Genomic DNA, 16,955 nt, shown 5'->3' with positions numbered 1-16,955 from the left:
ACGCAAAGAAGCAGTTCTGAATGCGCCCAGAAGAGATTTTTTTATTAACAGAAATTCAAAGGAACATTACTAACATACTAACAGAGAATTACATGTGACCGGACTAAGAAAAGAAGTTTGACAACACACAGAAGAAGCCCAAGAAGATTAACTGGACATTACTAACAGTTTAATTTACCAGACTATATATCACTCAGCTTTCTCCCACTGTCTACCCTTCCCATTTCTTCTTTTAAGCGAAATACCTCCCCTTTTTAGGGGAGCCAATAATTTTTTTATTAAAAAAAACAAAACAATGTAAAACTTTCTTGACTGCTTATGGGGTCCCCAGGCCCAATCCCTAGGCCAAGAGCCACAGACAAGAGCCCTTCAGAGCTTGCCCTTCTGCTCATGCCTCTGGCGAGGAGGAGCCTGGCACTTCAAGGGCTCACAGCCCCCACCTCCCAACAGCCAGAGCAACAGTAGAGGGCGGGGCCAGCAACCAACCCCAGGCAAACAGGCCCTCCTCTCTCAGCAACAAACCAGATAAAAAACAGACAGAAGCAATTAGAAGCCCCTCTCCGGTGGGCTCCAAGCACTCACTCCCCCTCACACACAGCAACCTCAGATAATGCTCCCCAGCAGTTCAGGAAATGCAAAATTAACACCCGCCTCGCCAGCAGCTCTGTCCCAGCCCAGCTGACTCAGTTCACTCCACCTTTTTCCCCAATGGGGACCCCAAAACAGCTTACACGCTTCTCCTCTATTTTATTCTCACCACCCTGGGGGGCAGGTTAGGCTGAGAGTGTGTGACTGGCCCAAGGCCTCCCAGCGAGCTTCCCTGGAAGAGGGGAGATTCGTACCCAGGTCTCCCAGATCCTATCCAAAACTCTAATCCCCACACTGGCTCTCAAAACCACAATGCCTTTCAAGCTGCAAACAAATCAATGACTTGAGAATGGGTTAGAACTGAACCAACAGCTTTCAGAATGAGCAAGAGCTGTTCACGTACACAGGTACTAGTTAGCAACCTTGCAAGAGACTATGCCTGCATAGCCATGTTAATCTTATTCAAGTAATTCAGGGCTAATTATTCACCAGCCTACTTTCAGCATTTAAAATATTGAGACAACTATTATAGCTTCAAGATTGTGCAATATTTTGCTTTTGCTTCTGAGCTATTTATTTATTTATCAAACTTTTACCCCGCCCTCCCGCCAAGGCGGCTCAGGGCGGCTTACAAATAATTAATACCAGTATGCCACTCTAATGGCAGAAAGTGAAGAGGACCTAAAGAGCCTCTTGTTGATGATAAAAGAGGAGAGTGCAAAAGTGGGCTTGAAGCTCAACATCAAAAAAACTAAGATCATGGCATCCGGCCCCATCACTCCTTGGCAAATAGAAGGGGAAGTCGTGGAAGTAGTGACAGACTTCACATTCCTGGGATCCCAGATCACCGCAGACTGTGACAGCAGCCATGAAATTAAAAGACGCCTGCTCCTTGGGAGGAAAGCGATGGCAAACCTCAACAGCATGATAAAAAGTAGAGACATCACCCTGCCAACAAAAGTCCGCATGGTCAAAGCAATGGTATTCCCAGTAGTCCTGTATGGCTGCGAGAGTTGGCCTATAAGGAAGGCCGAGCGCTGAAGAATAGATTCTTTTGAACTATGGTGCTGGAGAAGACTCTTGAGAGTCCCTTGGACTGCAAGAAGATCAAATCAGTCAATCCTAAAAGAAATCAACCCTGACTGTTCCCTGGAAGGCCAGATAATGAAACTGAAGCTCAAATACTTTGACCACCAAATGAGAAGGGAGCACTCACTGGAGAAGACCCTGATGCTGGGAAAGATTGAAGGTCAAAGAAGACGGGGACGGCAAAGGATGAGATGGTTAGACAGTGTCATCGATGCAACAAACATGAAGTTGAGCCAACTTCAGAGGACGGCGGAAGACAGGAGGGCCTGGCGGGAGCTAGTCCATGGGGTCGCGAAGAGTCGGACTCGACTGTGCGACTGAACAACAACAACAACCACCTCAGTTTAAATGTTCAGCTAATCACCTCTTCGTTGTTGCTTTTGCTGTTAAGTCACAGCTGACTCATGGAGACCCCATGGTGTTTTCAACGCAAGAGATGTTCAGGGGTGGTTTGCCATTGCCTGACTCTGTGTCAAGATCCTGGACTTCCTTGGAGGTCCATCCCCCGCCCCAAATACTAGCCAGGGCCAACCCTGCTTAACTTCCGAGATCTGGCAAGACCGGACTATCCTGGCCTAGGTAAAGGTAAAGGTTCCCTTGCTCGAAAGCCAGTCGAGTCCGACTCTAGGGTTGCGGTGCTCATCTCCGTTTCAAAGCCAAAGGGCCAGCGCTGTCCGAAGACGTTTCCGTGGTCATGTGGCCGGCATGACTAAACACCAAGGCGCACGGAACGCTGTTACCTTCCCACCGAAGTGGTACCTATTTATCTACTTGCAATTTCTTGCTTCCGAACTGCTAGGTTGGCAGGAGCTGGAACTAGAGACGGGAGCTCACTCTGTCATGCGGCACACTCGGGTCTCGAACTGCTGAACTACTGACCTTCCACAGCCCGCAGTTCAGCGTCTTAACCACTTGAACAATTTGTAAATGCTTTTTAATTATATTTTACGCTCTTACTGAAAACCGCCTTAAGCAAAATTCTTTTGGGGAGGGCAAACAACCCGGCAAACATCTCACCATTTTCTCTCTTCAGGTTCCGCTCAATGTTTGCCACACACGAAGCACACGTCATGCCAGTGACCTGAATGTAACACTTGGATGGCTCCTTTGGTTCCTGCTTGTTGTGAGCTGGTGACAGCCTGGAGCGAAGTTCCACACTGGAGAATTTATTATCCTGAGACTCTGCTAGCTTCTCCTGCGAGGCCTGTGCTTGTATTGCGATGGAGTCTGAGGTGGCTGGCACTGGGAACAGGAAACAGCCATCAGCCTGACATTTACTGCAGCTGCTAGAGGCATTAAATACAACAGGTTCACTAACAACGATGATAACAAAAGCAGAACTAAAGTAATTCTGTCAGAACACATTCCAGAGATGTATATGAGGGCTATAACACAAAGAAAAATCCACACATATTTCTGAGAAAAATTAGTGCAATCATTCAAATAGCTATCTGAAGGCACTTTGATAGAGTCAGCTGGGTAGCCATATTGGTCTGAAGCAATCAAACAAAGTTTGAGCCCAGAGGAACCTTTAAAACCAACGAAGGCTGCGGTCACACGTAACAGAAGCCACACAAGTGAGACGGAAAACAGCCGGAGTTTCCGGGCGCGATCTCACCAGCACATCTGGGAAGCGTAGCACTCCCGTGGCTCAACCGAGGCTTCCAGCCGAAACTGCGTGGCAAAAAACTAGTACCTTGGAGGTACTAGTTTCCGGAAACTGCGGGGCAAGGGCGGGCGTCTGATCGCATTTCCGGTGGCATCCGGCGCCCGCCCATGTCCCCTTGCAAATAAGGTGGGGGTTTTTTGTCCAAGTCTCTGTGGATGCGCATGCGCACCCAACGAAGCATGCGCATTTGTCATGTACACAAAAATAAAAAACAGTTTGCCGCGGCGCGCGCTTCTTCGTTGTGCGCCAGCTTGTCCTGTGATCGGCACCTCTCCCTTGCCATGGAACCTCCACGGTACCTCCACAGGACCTCAACAGGAGGTCTGATCACGTAACTGCGCAGTAGTTTGCCCCAGGGCAAACAGCCACGCTTCTCCTCTGCAGTTTCCTGCCCGTGTGACCGGGGCCAAAGTTTAATTCTGGGTATAAGCTCTCACATGCCTTCAGATACATTGAAACCGACTTCCTCAAGCCTTACATATAGGTAGATGAGTGGATCAGTGAAATAACAGACAATATCTGGAGAGCAGCCAACAGCCAGAAAGAGAACGTAGCGGACCTATCACAGGGTGCTGGTAGGGAACCCCCACCCCTTCAGTATGTGGCCTTAGATAGGGTTAACAGGTCATAAGAACGCCTTTGTGAACCGCCCAGAGACCCCTAGGGGTTAGGGCGGTATAATAAGTTGAAATATAAAATAAAATAAATAAAATATCAACAGACCCCTATTAAGATTCTTACACAATATTCTGGGAACACCTCAGCGTGTGTCTGGAATCGCCCTGAGAGCCGAGGGGAGAGGTCTTATGAAGCAAAGGCCCGGAGAAAAGCATTCAATTTGAAAATCAGGACTCTAAAATCAAACCCAGATCTAAAGCACCTTGGACTAGTCAAGCTGGACCAACACACAAATGACTCGGAGAGATTACTGGACAGTAAACTATTATGTCTGGGTTATCGCCCATGATGTGACAGAAGTCACAAGTAGACAAGAACTGCCACAGCTCATTAGAAGGCGGTTGAGAGATTTTGACAATGAGAGCACATCAGTTAGAGCCCGCAGAGTGTGTTCAACCTTCTCAGGAGGCATTCCGCCTCCAACAACACTGCCAAACTACTTATCTGAGATAATTCCTCCAAGATATAGATGGGCATTCATGCTGGCGTGCCTGATTGCCCTACCTTCAGCTGTGATGTCAGGAAGATTTAATGGGATTTCATACTCAGATTGACTCTGTCATTGTGGCAGCAGTAAAACTGACTCTGTGGATCATATTTTGCTTGACTGTCCCAAATTTTCAACTGATCTCCCCTTTATTTAATCAGGACTTCCTCCCTCCAGAAGCAAAATCATCCTGGTTACTTAGAGACTAAGACAAACAAACTACCCTGCATGTGGCAAAATTTCTAGCAGCTGTTATCGAATCACATGACAACCTTTGCAGTGGCAACCTTTAAATTCTTCCATGTTATCCTGTGGAAAAGGGTTTATTGTGGGACAAGGGTTTGCTGTTTATGATTCCGGTTGCAAAAACAGTAAAGACAATAAACAAGCATACAGGTAGAGAGAGGGTGTGTGTGTGGGGGGGGGAGGGTTAGTTGCCAGGAAGAGCAATAATAGATGAGTGGAGCTCTCCATTACAGTATCCCTTTTGTCTTCCATGCGTGTGCGCTGAGGGCCAGAGGGCCCTCAATGCACCCTCAGGGAAGACATAAGTGATATTCTAATGGGCAGCCCACTTTCAAACTAAGCAGCCCCTCTGTTCCTTGCCCACGCCTTGCACAATGCCCCATTCTCCATCCTGAGACTATGCAGGAGAGTCACTTGCTATGGCAGATCCGTCCGTCTCTCACTCACTGTGTTGGGCTGGACAGCACACCAGATCTGTCCCCGGAGATGGCTGCTCCACCTTGCCTCATGGCAGAGCCACCTTGGTTCATAATTAAAGGGACAGTACTGCACCCTACTGCTCAGCAGAATGTGTATGTTTGTTAAATGCCGTCACTTCTGACTTATAGCAACCCTATGAATTCATGTCCCCCGAAATGTCCTATCATTAATAGCCATTCCCAGGTCTTGCAAACTGAGGGCCATGGCTTCCTTGATTGGATCAAATCTGTCTCATGTTGGGTCCTCCCCTTTTCCTGCCGCCTTCAACTTTTCCTAGCATTATTTTCTTTTCTAGAGAATTCTCTGCAGAAAAAACTCACTTCTGAAGAAGCAACTGTATTAGCCATTTTCGCCAGTACAAAATATTTAAGATGGTATTAGAAATGAGCAGATTCCTGCAGATCTGTCCCATTTGGGGATTGTTCCTTCGCCAATCCTGGGGATTCAACCTGAAGATCTTCCATCAAAATTCACAAACGCCAACAGAGCAAAATCTAAGAGCAGAAAGAGTATTCCACCCTTTCTCTTTCATTTTCCCAAGGTATCTGCATCAAATGTAACTGTAGTCATCATCATCCAGTTCTGGCACTTAGAGATGATCCTGTGTCAGAACAGAGTCCAGAAATCCATACCGGGGAGTTCTCTAAAGAGACCCTGGCATTAACAGAGCCACCTCTAAGTGCCAGGACTAAGTCTCAAACTTGGCCAGATGGCTCTTGAGAAGTCCCACGGAACGGGATTCTATCAGATGAGCAGTCCGAAGAACTGTGAATTCGTTTGCTAAAACCAAATTAATCAGTTGTCACTCATCCTCAGATAGTATTACCTGTCAAAAATGCCTCAAAACCCATGTCCTCAATTGCGTTTTTTAAGTCATCCGGCGAGGTGAGCATGGGATCATATTCTATAGTCCCGTTACGATGCAGAAGTGACACGCATATCGATTTCACACCTGGTTTTTGGGAAATTACACCCTCAATAGACTGCACACAAGAATTGCAGGTCATTCCCTCTATATTTATCACAGTAACGGTCATCAGGGGATGCATAGTGCTACTGACATCTCTCGGAGACTTCACTGGAGACTGGGGCATGTTCAAGAGTTCAGAGTTTTCAGATGTATCAAGAAGGCTGACCTTAAAAGTCCCTGGCGACACAGATTCTATGGCTCTTCTTAGTGCACTGATGGTGATTAGGCTGGGGTTATACTTTATAGCAGAAGATCTGTCCTCTAAAGAAACTGCTATGCTAATTACTGAGGGGAGTGCTGATATGGTGCTCTGAATGTTGAGAACGCATGAATTGCAGTGCATGCCATCAACCCTGAATTTAACAGTCTTTAAACAGTGCACGTGCTCTGGGGTTTCCCACCGAGCTCCTTCTAAGCATTTGGTGTGTGTGTTCTTTAGTCGCTCCACATCAATAGCACCTAGTCTGAGGTGCGTCGGCTGTTTTTTTATGGATGCCTTGAAACCTGCAGCTTCAATTTGGTTTTTTATTTCCTCTGCTGTGATGAGATGTGGCTGAAACACCACCACAGCATCCTGAGTGTCCAGGGAAACTGTAAGATAAATGGGAAGAAACGTTAGTGTTGCTGTTGTGTAATATATCTAACAAACCCTTTGCTTATAAAAAAGGTACACTACAGGAAGGTCTCCTTCCATGCGAAGGGCTCAATACAATCATAAGAGGAACCACTGGGAAAATAATCCCTGTTCAATTGGGGGTCAAGTTGATGAAGTACGGTGTAACCTGCCACCTGAACCTGGCAAATTATGGCACCACTGAGTTCACATATCATCAGGGTGAGGCTTGGTTACCAGCAAGGGGGGAGCCTGTCAAGAAAGCTTGCCCCAACTGGCAGGCAATGCAGTTGTGTCACACAGTATGGGAAGGAATTTGACTCAACTGGAATGAGCCCCTACCTACTACTTCACTAGCTCTGGCCCCTTTAAATCAGACTGCCCAGGACAGCTTGCCAGGAGAACTCTCCCCACGGCTCAGCTGGGGCTCTTTTGGGCAGTCCCATTAAACTGGACTGCCCAAGAGAATCCCAGCTGAGCCAGCAGGGAGAGTTCCCCCAGTGGGCTCAGCTGCCTCGTGGGCTCTCTTGCGCAGTCCAGCTTAAACTGAACTGCTGAAGAGAGCCCCAGCTGAGCCAGCGGGGAGAGTTCTCCCTGTGTGCTCAGCTGCTCTGCAGGCTCTCTTGGGCAGTCCCTTTAAACCAGACTGCCCAAAAGACCCCGAGCTGAGACAGGGAGAGTAACCCTCCCCCAGCTTGGCTGTTTTGCGGGCTGTCTTCTGCAGTCCTTTTAAACCCCCCCCCCCCCTGTTTAAGAAATCCCATAAACAGCTGAGTGGTGGCAGCAATCTGCTCCAGCCCCTCACCTGTTTTCAAGGTTTGCCAGTAATTCCTGAATATATCCAAGGTTTTTTTCAGGAATCCTTTTCCAGTTCTCCCAAAGACATCTGGGATGCCAAAATATACCTGAAAAATACCAATAATGTCTTTTTTGGCTATATTTTCAGATCGGGTAGGTCTGAATGCACATCCCTAGTACTGAGCTAGATGGACCCCTTGTTTGACTCAGTAAGACAATTTCAGATATTCACAGACTACTGGTATTTTCAAAAGAATTGCTTAAAATCTATAAAAGCAGGGAAATTTTTCAGGGTTAAAACCAAACTTCAAAATGATCTGTAATTACCTTTTATTCGGGTGACCCCTTGAAGTTTGCCAATCTTTCCTTCAATAGTACTAGTGCAGGAATGGCACGTCATCCCCTCTACTTTCATCCTGAGCACAACATCACTGGATTGGGGTAAATTCAAATCATCGTATGTTTCTGGATTACTTTTTTTTACTGTGTTAGCTGAACTTAGTTCTGGCACTATTTGACTGACCTGCTTACTGTTTATAATTGAAGATACAAATGTTACAACCAGAGATTTTTTGTCAGAGGAGATTTTAACATCCAAGATGCCTTTGGTCTTCAGCAGGGTGGCACGGATCTGTTCACACGTTAGAGTTGACTGAGCCGGAATGGTAATAAAAAGTGTGTCTGGTACAACGGGCTGCGGGTTCATATCAGCAAGAGCAGTCACAAATCCCATGTCATCTATAACTTCCTTCAGCGACTCTGGAGTTTGCAGCCCAGGATCGTAGATAATGGCTGCATTCTTATTGCCCAGTGAGACCTTGTCAGGAAAGAAAAAAACCACACCTGACAACTTGGCCAACCCAAGATTAAGAACCGCTGAAGGCGGCATTAACTTATCACACAACTTTGTCCCATGATATTGACAATTTGGGCAGGAGTTTCACTCTCATGAGGAGGAAGTATAAGATTATACCTAAGAAACCACAAATTAACTTGGATTAATCTGTAAAACAAGATGACTAGCTACAAGATCAACCACAATCGAAGTGGCCAAACTATTTCAAAATACCAAACACAATAAAACAGTATTATTTTCTCACACAGTCCTTTTTCTGCAAGGTCTTAAGTAGCAATCCATACACAGTCCTGACAGCCAAGAACATACTAAGCCCTGTTACACAAAGAAATCCACATAGCTTGGCACAGACAAAACACTCAGATACATTTGGTACTTCAAGCGGGAAGAAATCAAGAAAACTGTTTTCCAAAAGCTTTTTGAGGAACATAATTGGCAGGCAACTCACAGGGGTAAGAAAAACAAGAATATGTTTGGAATGCCAATTTATGAAGAAAAAGGAAAGGGCTGTGTTAAAAAATAAAAGACTAAACATTACAGTGAAAAACAGTTTCAGGTTTGATTCCTACAAGTCTACTTTCTTCCACAGTAACAGCTGAAGAATCAGCACACCCGTTAAAGAAAAACCTTTCACAACACTGGGTAGCTATGGTAGAAACGTAAGGGGGCTAGTGATCTCTCAGAAGCCAGGAATGAGCCTGACCAACAGAGTCCCAGTTCACTGCTCTCTGACACAGTATGATCTGCCCTCTGCATCCTTCACTCCATTCTATGTGCTTAAAAAAACAACACACTTCTGGTATTCTGAACCTTAAAAGCAGGAAAATACAAAATTAGCAAACATATACTAACTGACCTCAAATTTTGCATCTACTGGATTTAAAGTTTACACTACCACGGAGGAGATGTGAAGAACGTGGTTTTTGTTGTTGCTGTTGTTGTTGTAGAGTGAATGCAGCATCCCTGCTGGAGGCTCTACCAGTTAATGTAGAAAAGTGATCCAGTGAGAGGAGATGGAACACAAGAATGGCGGGAGCTCACAATCCCGAACTGACTGGCAGGTAATCATGAGGGATTCAAGGACTAGAGTGGCCCAATTTTACTAGACTTCTAAGATGCCGCTAGACTCCAGGTTGAACCTAGGTGGCCATGATCAGGCCACCTGAGATGCAGAAGGCGAGGAGGGGGACAGAAAAAGCTGCAACGCACACAGTACAGTCAGGATGATGTGGGTCTGAATATGACTGGATACCTACCGGCTGTGCTCAGTGAAAAAGGTCCTGGGGGGGACATACAGGTGGCATGGTGCAAGGAAGCTTACTGAACTCTCTGATTTAGCCTGAATAAGACCTTGGATCTAAAAAGAATTGCACCCCTATACAACTCTCCAGCCATGATGTGGTCCATGGGGTTGCAAAGAGTCGGACTTGACTGCACGACTGAACAACAACCAAGAACAACAGCAACACAGCTCTCCAGGAGCAAGCAGGTTTCTCCTAACCTTTGAACATTCGACCATTCCTTCTTTGACACTTCAAATGAAAAAAATCTTGACTTCCAAAGGTATTTGTCCAGTGCTTGTTTTTAATATTATGTATATTCTTCATTCATATATATAAATAAAGAGTCCCCTGTGCAAATAGTCTTATACTTTAATTTCAAACATTAAGGGAGAGCCTGGTTGGGCTCTAACCAAGGATCTAACTAGTTGGGAAGACTGCCCAGCTGTTCCTCTAAAGACTCAAACTTAGGACCGCTACATCTGTGCATTCTACTGAGGATAGCTTAATCCACTCCTTTAAAGCCCTTCCAGACTCTGAACAAGCAGCCATCACTGATAAATTTGCACAGCTGAGGACAAAACACTTGGAGCTGAGAGAAAGTAGAATTCCTTCTTCTTTAGCTCCCATTTTCTCAGCGTTAATAGTACTGAACAGGCCAACTTGTAGAAACACTTACTTCCTATCTTCCAAAAATACTCCAGCCCTCAGATGTTTAGCTATTTGATTGTTTCTTAGAAAACCATGAACACAGTCCGCCTGACCCTCCTAGGGCGAGGGGCTCTGTTTATAACTCTGCCCCCTGACTTCCTACAACCGTATCTAACAATGGATGCATTTTTTTTAATACTAAACAGGTCCTGGACACTATTGAAGAGAAGAAGAAGAGATTGGATTTATACCCTGCCCTTCACTACCAATAGGTGTCTCAGAGCAGCTTACAAACTCCTTCCCCTTCCCCTCCCCACAACAGACACCCTGTGAGGTAGGTGGGGCTGAGAGAGCTCTTGACAGAAACTGCTTTTTTTCAAGAACAGCTCGTATCAGAACTACGGCTTGCTCAAGGTCATCCAGCCAGGTGCAAGTGGAGGAGTGGGGAATCAAACCCGGTTCTCCCAGATTAGAGTCCGCACACTTAACCACTACACCAAATTGAGAAGGCAGATTGACAAATAAAAACCCTTTCTTGGAATATCATGGATTGGGACAATAAATTTTATGATTCACCACATTTCTGCAGAAGTTTGACATCTTACGTTCCCAAGAAACTTGGATTCTGGAGCCCATCTCTGTATCTCTTCGTAGGTTCCGTCTTTTTGTTTTTCCAGCAGTTAAATCCTGCAATAAGGATCATGGCAGTGGGGTCTAGCAGTTCTGGTATCAGGAGATCTATTAGTCGATATCCAGATCTTGAGTGAGTCCCAAGATTATATCCAGGCACTGCTGATATATGGTGACGAGGTAGGTTCTCTTCTCTGTGTCAATGTCTACTTCCCCCAGAAACTTTCTAAATCATGGAGCCCAGATAATATCTGGAATAAACTTTCAGTCACCACGGAAGCTCAGGATTTCCAGTTCCCCGATTCCCACGTGCTCCTTTGTGGAGACTTTAATGCAAGAATTGGTGCCAATTTCTGTGGTCCCCAGGACTGTCCTATTAACCAGGCCATCCTGCAAGTTAATTACTTGGACGGAATGTATTTATTTATTTATTTATTTTTATTTTTAAAAATAAGTTTTTATTGTTTTTGTTAATAACATTAACATTACATACATCAAATACTTTTTGATTCTAAATTAATTAGGATAATTGCATACATTCTTAACATCTATCCTCGCCATACAGCACTAGTAAGTCACCATGAGTCTGACCATTATAGATTACCTGCTATAGCCTATAAATATAACCATTTATGATAGATCTGCTTAGCAGGAAGAATATCCTTCGTTACCATGTAGTCTAACACAGGGGCCCAAGTCCTAACAAATTTGGTGTAGGTTGGCGTGTTACTGTTATTCGCTCTCATCAGGGAGTCTGTAATTTTTGCCATTATAAACTGATCCCAAATTTTCTCTTGCCATGTTGAAATTGTAAGGAGATAAGGAGATTTCCAAGCTGCTGCTATTGTTAACCTGGCTGCAGCTAATAACGTTGAAATAAGTTCTTTACTGCCCCCTGTACTTGAATCTTTCCAGAGATTTAACAGCACTCAGGGCAGGTCACAACATTTTGTTAAACAACAGAGTAACACCAAAACACTAAAATGTAATATAAAGCCAATTTCAGTCCAATCAGCATAAGGTATCACAATATAGTTATTAATAATGCAGCAATAAGACTCTCAGAATAGTATGTCAACTCCATAGTCTCCATAGCACTAAATCTGGTTCTTCCCACGGGACATACATATTTATCTTCTCCATATGCCAGTTCAATTGATTATGTTTCAGTCTCATCTTATCAAATTCCCAATATATAGTATTTTGGAGTAGGAGATAGGTCAGAGAGCAATCACCAATCACTTGGCTTAACCTTAAGTTTCTCTGAAACCCTTTTTTCCTGCAACTTGCATAATATCATAGATGGAGTGCTGTCTAGCGAGAAGAGAATCAGATGGTCATCATGGTTATGTTCTAATACAGCACAGCTCCTGGAGAACGGACCTCTTCGGTTCATGAGGCAAGAAATTTTCCTGGATAGCTCAGACTTTTTTAAACAATATGAAGACATAGTGAAACACCTTAGACCCAACCCGGTCACAATAAGCCTCCAAAGTTTCTGCATCTAGGGGCTGGTTTGATCAAGAATGCAGGCAATACAGGTACAGGTTAACAAGATATTCACAGCAGGCGCAATCCACCAACAGTGGAACCTCTTTAGATTCATTAGTTTCTTTGAGATTATTGTGAAGTAGAATTATTAAACATCAACTACTCAAAGACCAAGGTCTTTGGAAGAGGCAATGCAGCCTCTTTTGGTCAACAGATAACTTCCCAACTGATCAGCACAGAAATTTCAAATACCTGGGAATCACCCTTAGTGACACACTTGCTTGGAAGGCTCATTTAGAAATTATAAAACCTACAGCCCACAGTACAACAGAGGCCATTCTAAAAGTCTACCACACTAATGGGGGCTGCCTGATAGATCCTGCCATTAAACTCTTCCAGAGCAAGGTAATCACCCAACTTCTCTGTGGTGTAGAGGTAAGGGGACGGAACGATCCCATGGGTCTAACCTGGAGAGAATTCAAAACCTTTTCCTGAAAAAGATCTTGGCACTACCCCCAAATACTCCAGCTGCCCTGCTGAGAGCTGAACTGGACCTTCCATCCATTGGGGCATGTGTATGTACAGCCCTAATTAATTACTGGCACAAATTGAGGAGCATTCCACCTAGTCATCTTTCTAGCCTACGTTTCAATTTATTACCGAAAGACTGTACATTGTCCACCAATTATAATAAAACTGTCAGAAGTTGTTTGTGATCCCCCCCAAGCTGATTTTAATTGCTGCGCCCGTGTATACGCACATAATGCTGCTTTTGATAGGCAAGTTATTTCTTGCACTACATTCTCTCAGTTTTAAGTTAATTAAATAAAGAATAATTCTACGGCACACTATCTATCCAAAATTACCTTGTACAAACTTTGCTCAGCCTTCAGATCTATTCACTTTCAGACAATGCAAACTGCCATGCTTGCAGGACGCTATACACAAAGACCAATCAATCAGCATCTATGCATTTGCAGAGCCCCAGAACCAGAAGATTTATGCCACTACTTGCTGGCCTGTCTGCTTTATGCAGCTCCCAGGTAAAAATTCTTAAGACACTATTCTAGCTAGCTTAGGCCCAAGCACCAGGCTCAATGGAGAAAGTTTTATTTCTCCTCATGTACGTCGACCCAGTAGTCTCCCAAAAGGTTGATCTTTTCACCCTAGCTGCCAAGAACATCTGAGCTAAGTTCCTGACCAAAGGCTAGGGCAGATAAATGTTTTTCTTTACTATAGCCAGCCAGACGAATTTCCTATTAAATGAATTTTAATTGTTATGAAAATGCAACTTTTAATAGTTTGTTTAGAGCCCTGGCCAGAAGCTCCAGGGTGTGCAGAAATTCCAAGAAAACCATATGCAAGATCCAGGTTTGCTTACAAAGAGATTTTAATAAATCAGCAAACTTACAGAAATAGGCTAAGCTTCCATCTGCTGGGCCTCGAACAAACACACACACACACACACACACACACACAGAATCTGAAATGAGATGCATAGCTAAACATCTTATGCCCTAATTGCTGGCTACAAGTTAAGCATATCATTGTTAAAGCTACTTCCCTAAAAGCTGAGAGAAAAGCCAAGCCATATCTTGCACCTGGTACTCAGTGGTGGAGGAAGAGAAGTCAGCTTTCTTAGATAAGAACTTGGGAAAATATGAAAACAGAGAAAGGCCTGCCAGCCAACCTGCCAGGCAACTAAGGTCAGGCACTAGTTCTTGTTTGAAGGCCTTTGGTCTTATGCACTAAAACCGAACTTAACTGACTGTACACCTGTCGTGCTCAGAGAACAGGACGTAGGACATGTGGCTGGCATGGCACGAGGAAGCTGCTGAACTCTGTCACTGTCTATTAGGCCTGCACTGAGCTACAGCTTTTAAAAGCCCTCTTTAACTAGTATGAGATTTTCACCATAGACTCTTAAGTCGCTTAAAGAAGCCCAAAAAAACTGACCATATTTCTACTTAAGCCGGATTGGTGTGAGTGATATGGCAATCGTGTATAAGCTCGGAAGCCTCGTGCCCTTTTGTCTTGCTAAGCAATGCAAAAGCAATCCTCTTCCTAGTTTAACGTCTGCTTAGCCAAAACCTGCAGCTCTAGAAAAGCAGCAGCATTCCTAAAAAGATGCCTCTGGAAACAGGACCAGCAGCCCAGGAAGCTGGTTTGTCAAAGTTGGCTCCATTGGTAGAAGGCATCAAAAGATGTCACAAAGCAAGATAAACAGCAAACCACAGTGATTTATTACTTGAACGTTTAGAACCACCAACCAGGTCTTGCTAATGTCACTAGTCTTTCAAATCAGACAGGACAAATGTCTCAAATTGGATCTACTCCCAGCGTATTGTTTTCTGAAAGGACAATCCAATACCATTTAAGAGGCCATTATATTAACTTCAGATTTTACCTGTTCCTCAGGCAAAATACAGCCACAATGGTCTAATTAAATAAATGTAATCACTTTAAGAGCCACTGCTTCTCTGTCCTGCTTCTGTTACAGACAACACTGACGGCTTTGCATGCATGTATCTGCAATTAAATCTGAGTGCAGGCTCTCAAAATGACATTACCCTTCGAACAGGACTGCCACCCTTAAGGGGATGTGGGAACCCAAAGGACATTTTCAAGACAGCAAGATACCAATCGGCTGCTAGCAAAACCAGAACTCTTCAGGTGAAGGAGGGAGAACAAGGCGCCAACAGAAGACCTGTGCCATACAGCTGAGAGAGTAGGCTCCAGTGCACAAAAGCTTATGCTAGAATTTGTTTAAGCTGTCACAAGGCTCTCCTTAAATTCTCTGTATTTCTTTCCTGGGAGCAAAATTATGAACAGTACAAGTGAATTCTTTCCAGAATTTTCTATCACATCCTCTGTAGCCCCTAAATATAGGAGACATACCTAGTGTAGCTAAATTACTTACTTTAACATCATGAATACCATTCAGTTTTCCAACATGCTTTTCAATGGTCTCCACGCAAGAATTGCATGTCATCCCCTCCACAAAGACAACAACTGATTTGGCTCCCGATGGCAGATCCATTCTGCTTGCCGCTTTGCATTTCTGAAAGGTGCAAAGAAAAATGGCACATATGACAAAATGCACACACAAGATGGGCCCACTGTACACCGAAACTATCCTCATTAAATGTACTTAGGTAACACGTGCACAAGAGCCATGCGTGAAGAGCCAGGAGAATTCTTCATATTCATACTCTCTTTACTCCTTCACACAAACAGCCATAACATTTCCTGGATATAAAATGTTCATAAGGTTTTGTGAGGACCTCTGTTGAGGCATAATTCAGCTCACATTTACTAAACACGTTAGTCTCAAAAACTGGATTTCTACTAGCAGGATTAGCAGCAAAGCCCAGGTAAAATACCAATTATTTACTGAATCAAAGGGAAAATGCAGACTGTGTTGACAAGCAGCCTTGTACTATAATTCTGACGAGAACAGTAGCTACAACTTCAAAGTTAACCAGGCAGAATAAAAGAGAGACTTGCAATGTTCTACTGAACATCCCAATCACATTTATCTTTTCTGTGAAGCATCTGACTTTACTCTTAACCCTAAAGCCCAACCTAAGTAATACTGAACTGCATCTGCTCACATTCCTCCCTTGCTATTTCTGTTTCACCCTCCCCATAATTTCCTGGCTTCTTAGTGCAAAAATCTAGACTGCAAGTTCTAGGAGACAGGGCCTGTCTTTTTTTGGACTGGAAACTCTTGCAAAGCACCGCAGGACACTGAATTAAGCCAATACATGCTTTTGTAAGAACCTGCCCGGTCTTTCAAGATTGTCTACAGAGGTTCTTCTCCATGTGCCCATCTTCCTAAGTTAGGAGATAAAGGTTGGTCAAAAAACCCAAAGTTGTGAGTGGTTGTGATTTTATTGTAGCACCAAAGCTATGAGCAATTGTGATTTTATTGTATCAGTCAGTCAGTCAGGCATTTATTACGGCAACAAGCCATATAACACATGCTTAAATATAACATTCATAACATTCATATAACTGAATTTAGGACAGTAAAATAAAACTCTATAAAAATACAGTTGAGCGTAATAAAGTAAAAGAAGAACATAAAACAGAGACTATTAGTCAACTATTATTATATATTTGATTGTGTATTTCGGATGCAGTAGCATGCTACCCAAAATTTTGCCACAGTTTCGGTAATTGTCTGGTTCCCATCAATTAACAATCGGTTACACTGCTCAGCACCTGGTTGTCCCAACATGGCCCCGGTCACACGACAAAGTTGCCATGGGAGAGGCATGGATGGTGTGCGGATTATCTGGGCGCGATCACACCCCAACATCTGGGAATTGGAGCGCACCTGTGGCTTACCGCCAACAATGCGCGTTAAAAAACTAGTACCTCCAAGGTACTAGTAAACGTTTGCCACGGGCTGCCTCCAGACGCC

The 16,955-nt window shown here is 44.2% G+C and overlaps 1 protein-coding gene across 1 annotated transcript in view; it reads right to left on the bottom strand.

Moving 5' to 3' along the window:
* ATP7A (ATPase, Cu++ transporting, alpha polypeptide) overlaps positions 1–15,536 on the bottom strand; it is a gene marked incomplete at its 5' end in the record, with an annotated part of 44,898 nt that extends 29,362 nt beyond the window's left edge. The window contains 4 exon segments of the mRNA XM_015426441.1: positions 2,695–2,919; positions 6,064–6,798; positions 7,946–8,435; positions 15,447–15,536. Coding sequence (XP_015281927.1) covers positions 2,695–2,919; positions 6,064–6,798; positions 7,946–8,435; positions 15,447–15,536 — 1,540 coding nt within the window.
* Positions 15,537–16,955: the final 1,419 nt, after the last annotated feature.

This window comes from Gekko japonicus, unplaced genomic scaffold (assembly GCF_001447785.1).
Source record: "Gekko japonicus isolate JY-2015 unplaced genomic scaffold, Gekko_japonicus_V1.1 scaffold984, whole genome shotgun sequence".
In the NCBI taxonomy this organism is placed as follows: Eukaryota; Metazoa; Chordata; class Lepidosauria; order Squamata; family Gekkonidae; genus Gekko; species Gekko japonicus.
This window is presented reverse-complemented; position numbering and strand designations above follow the sequence as displayed.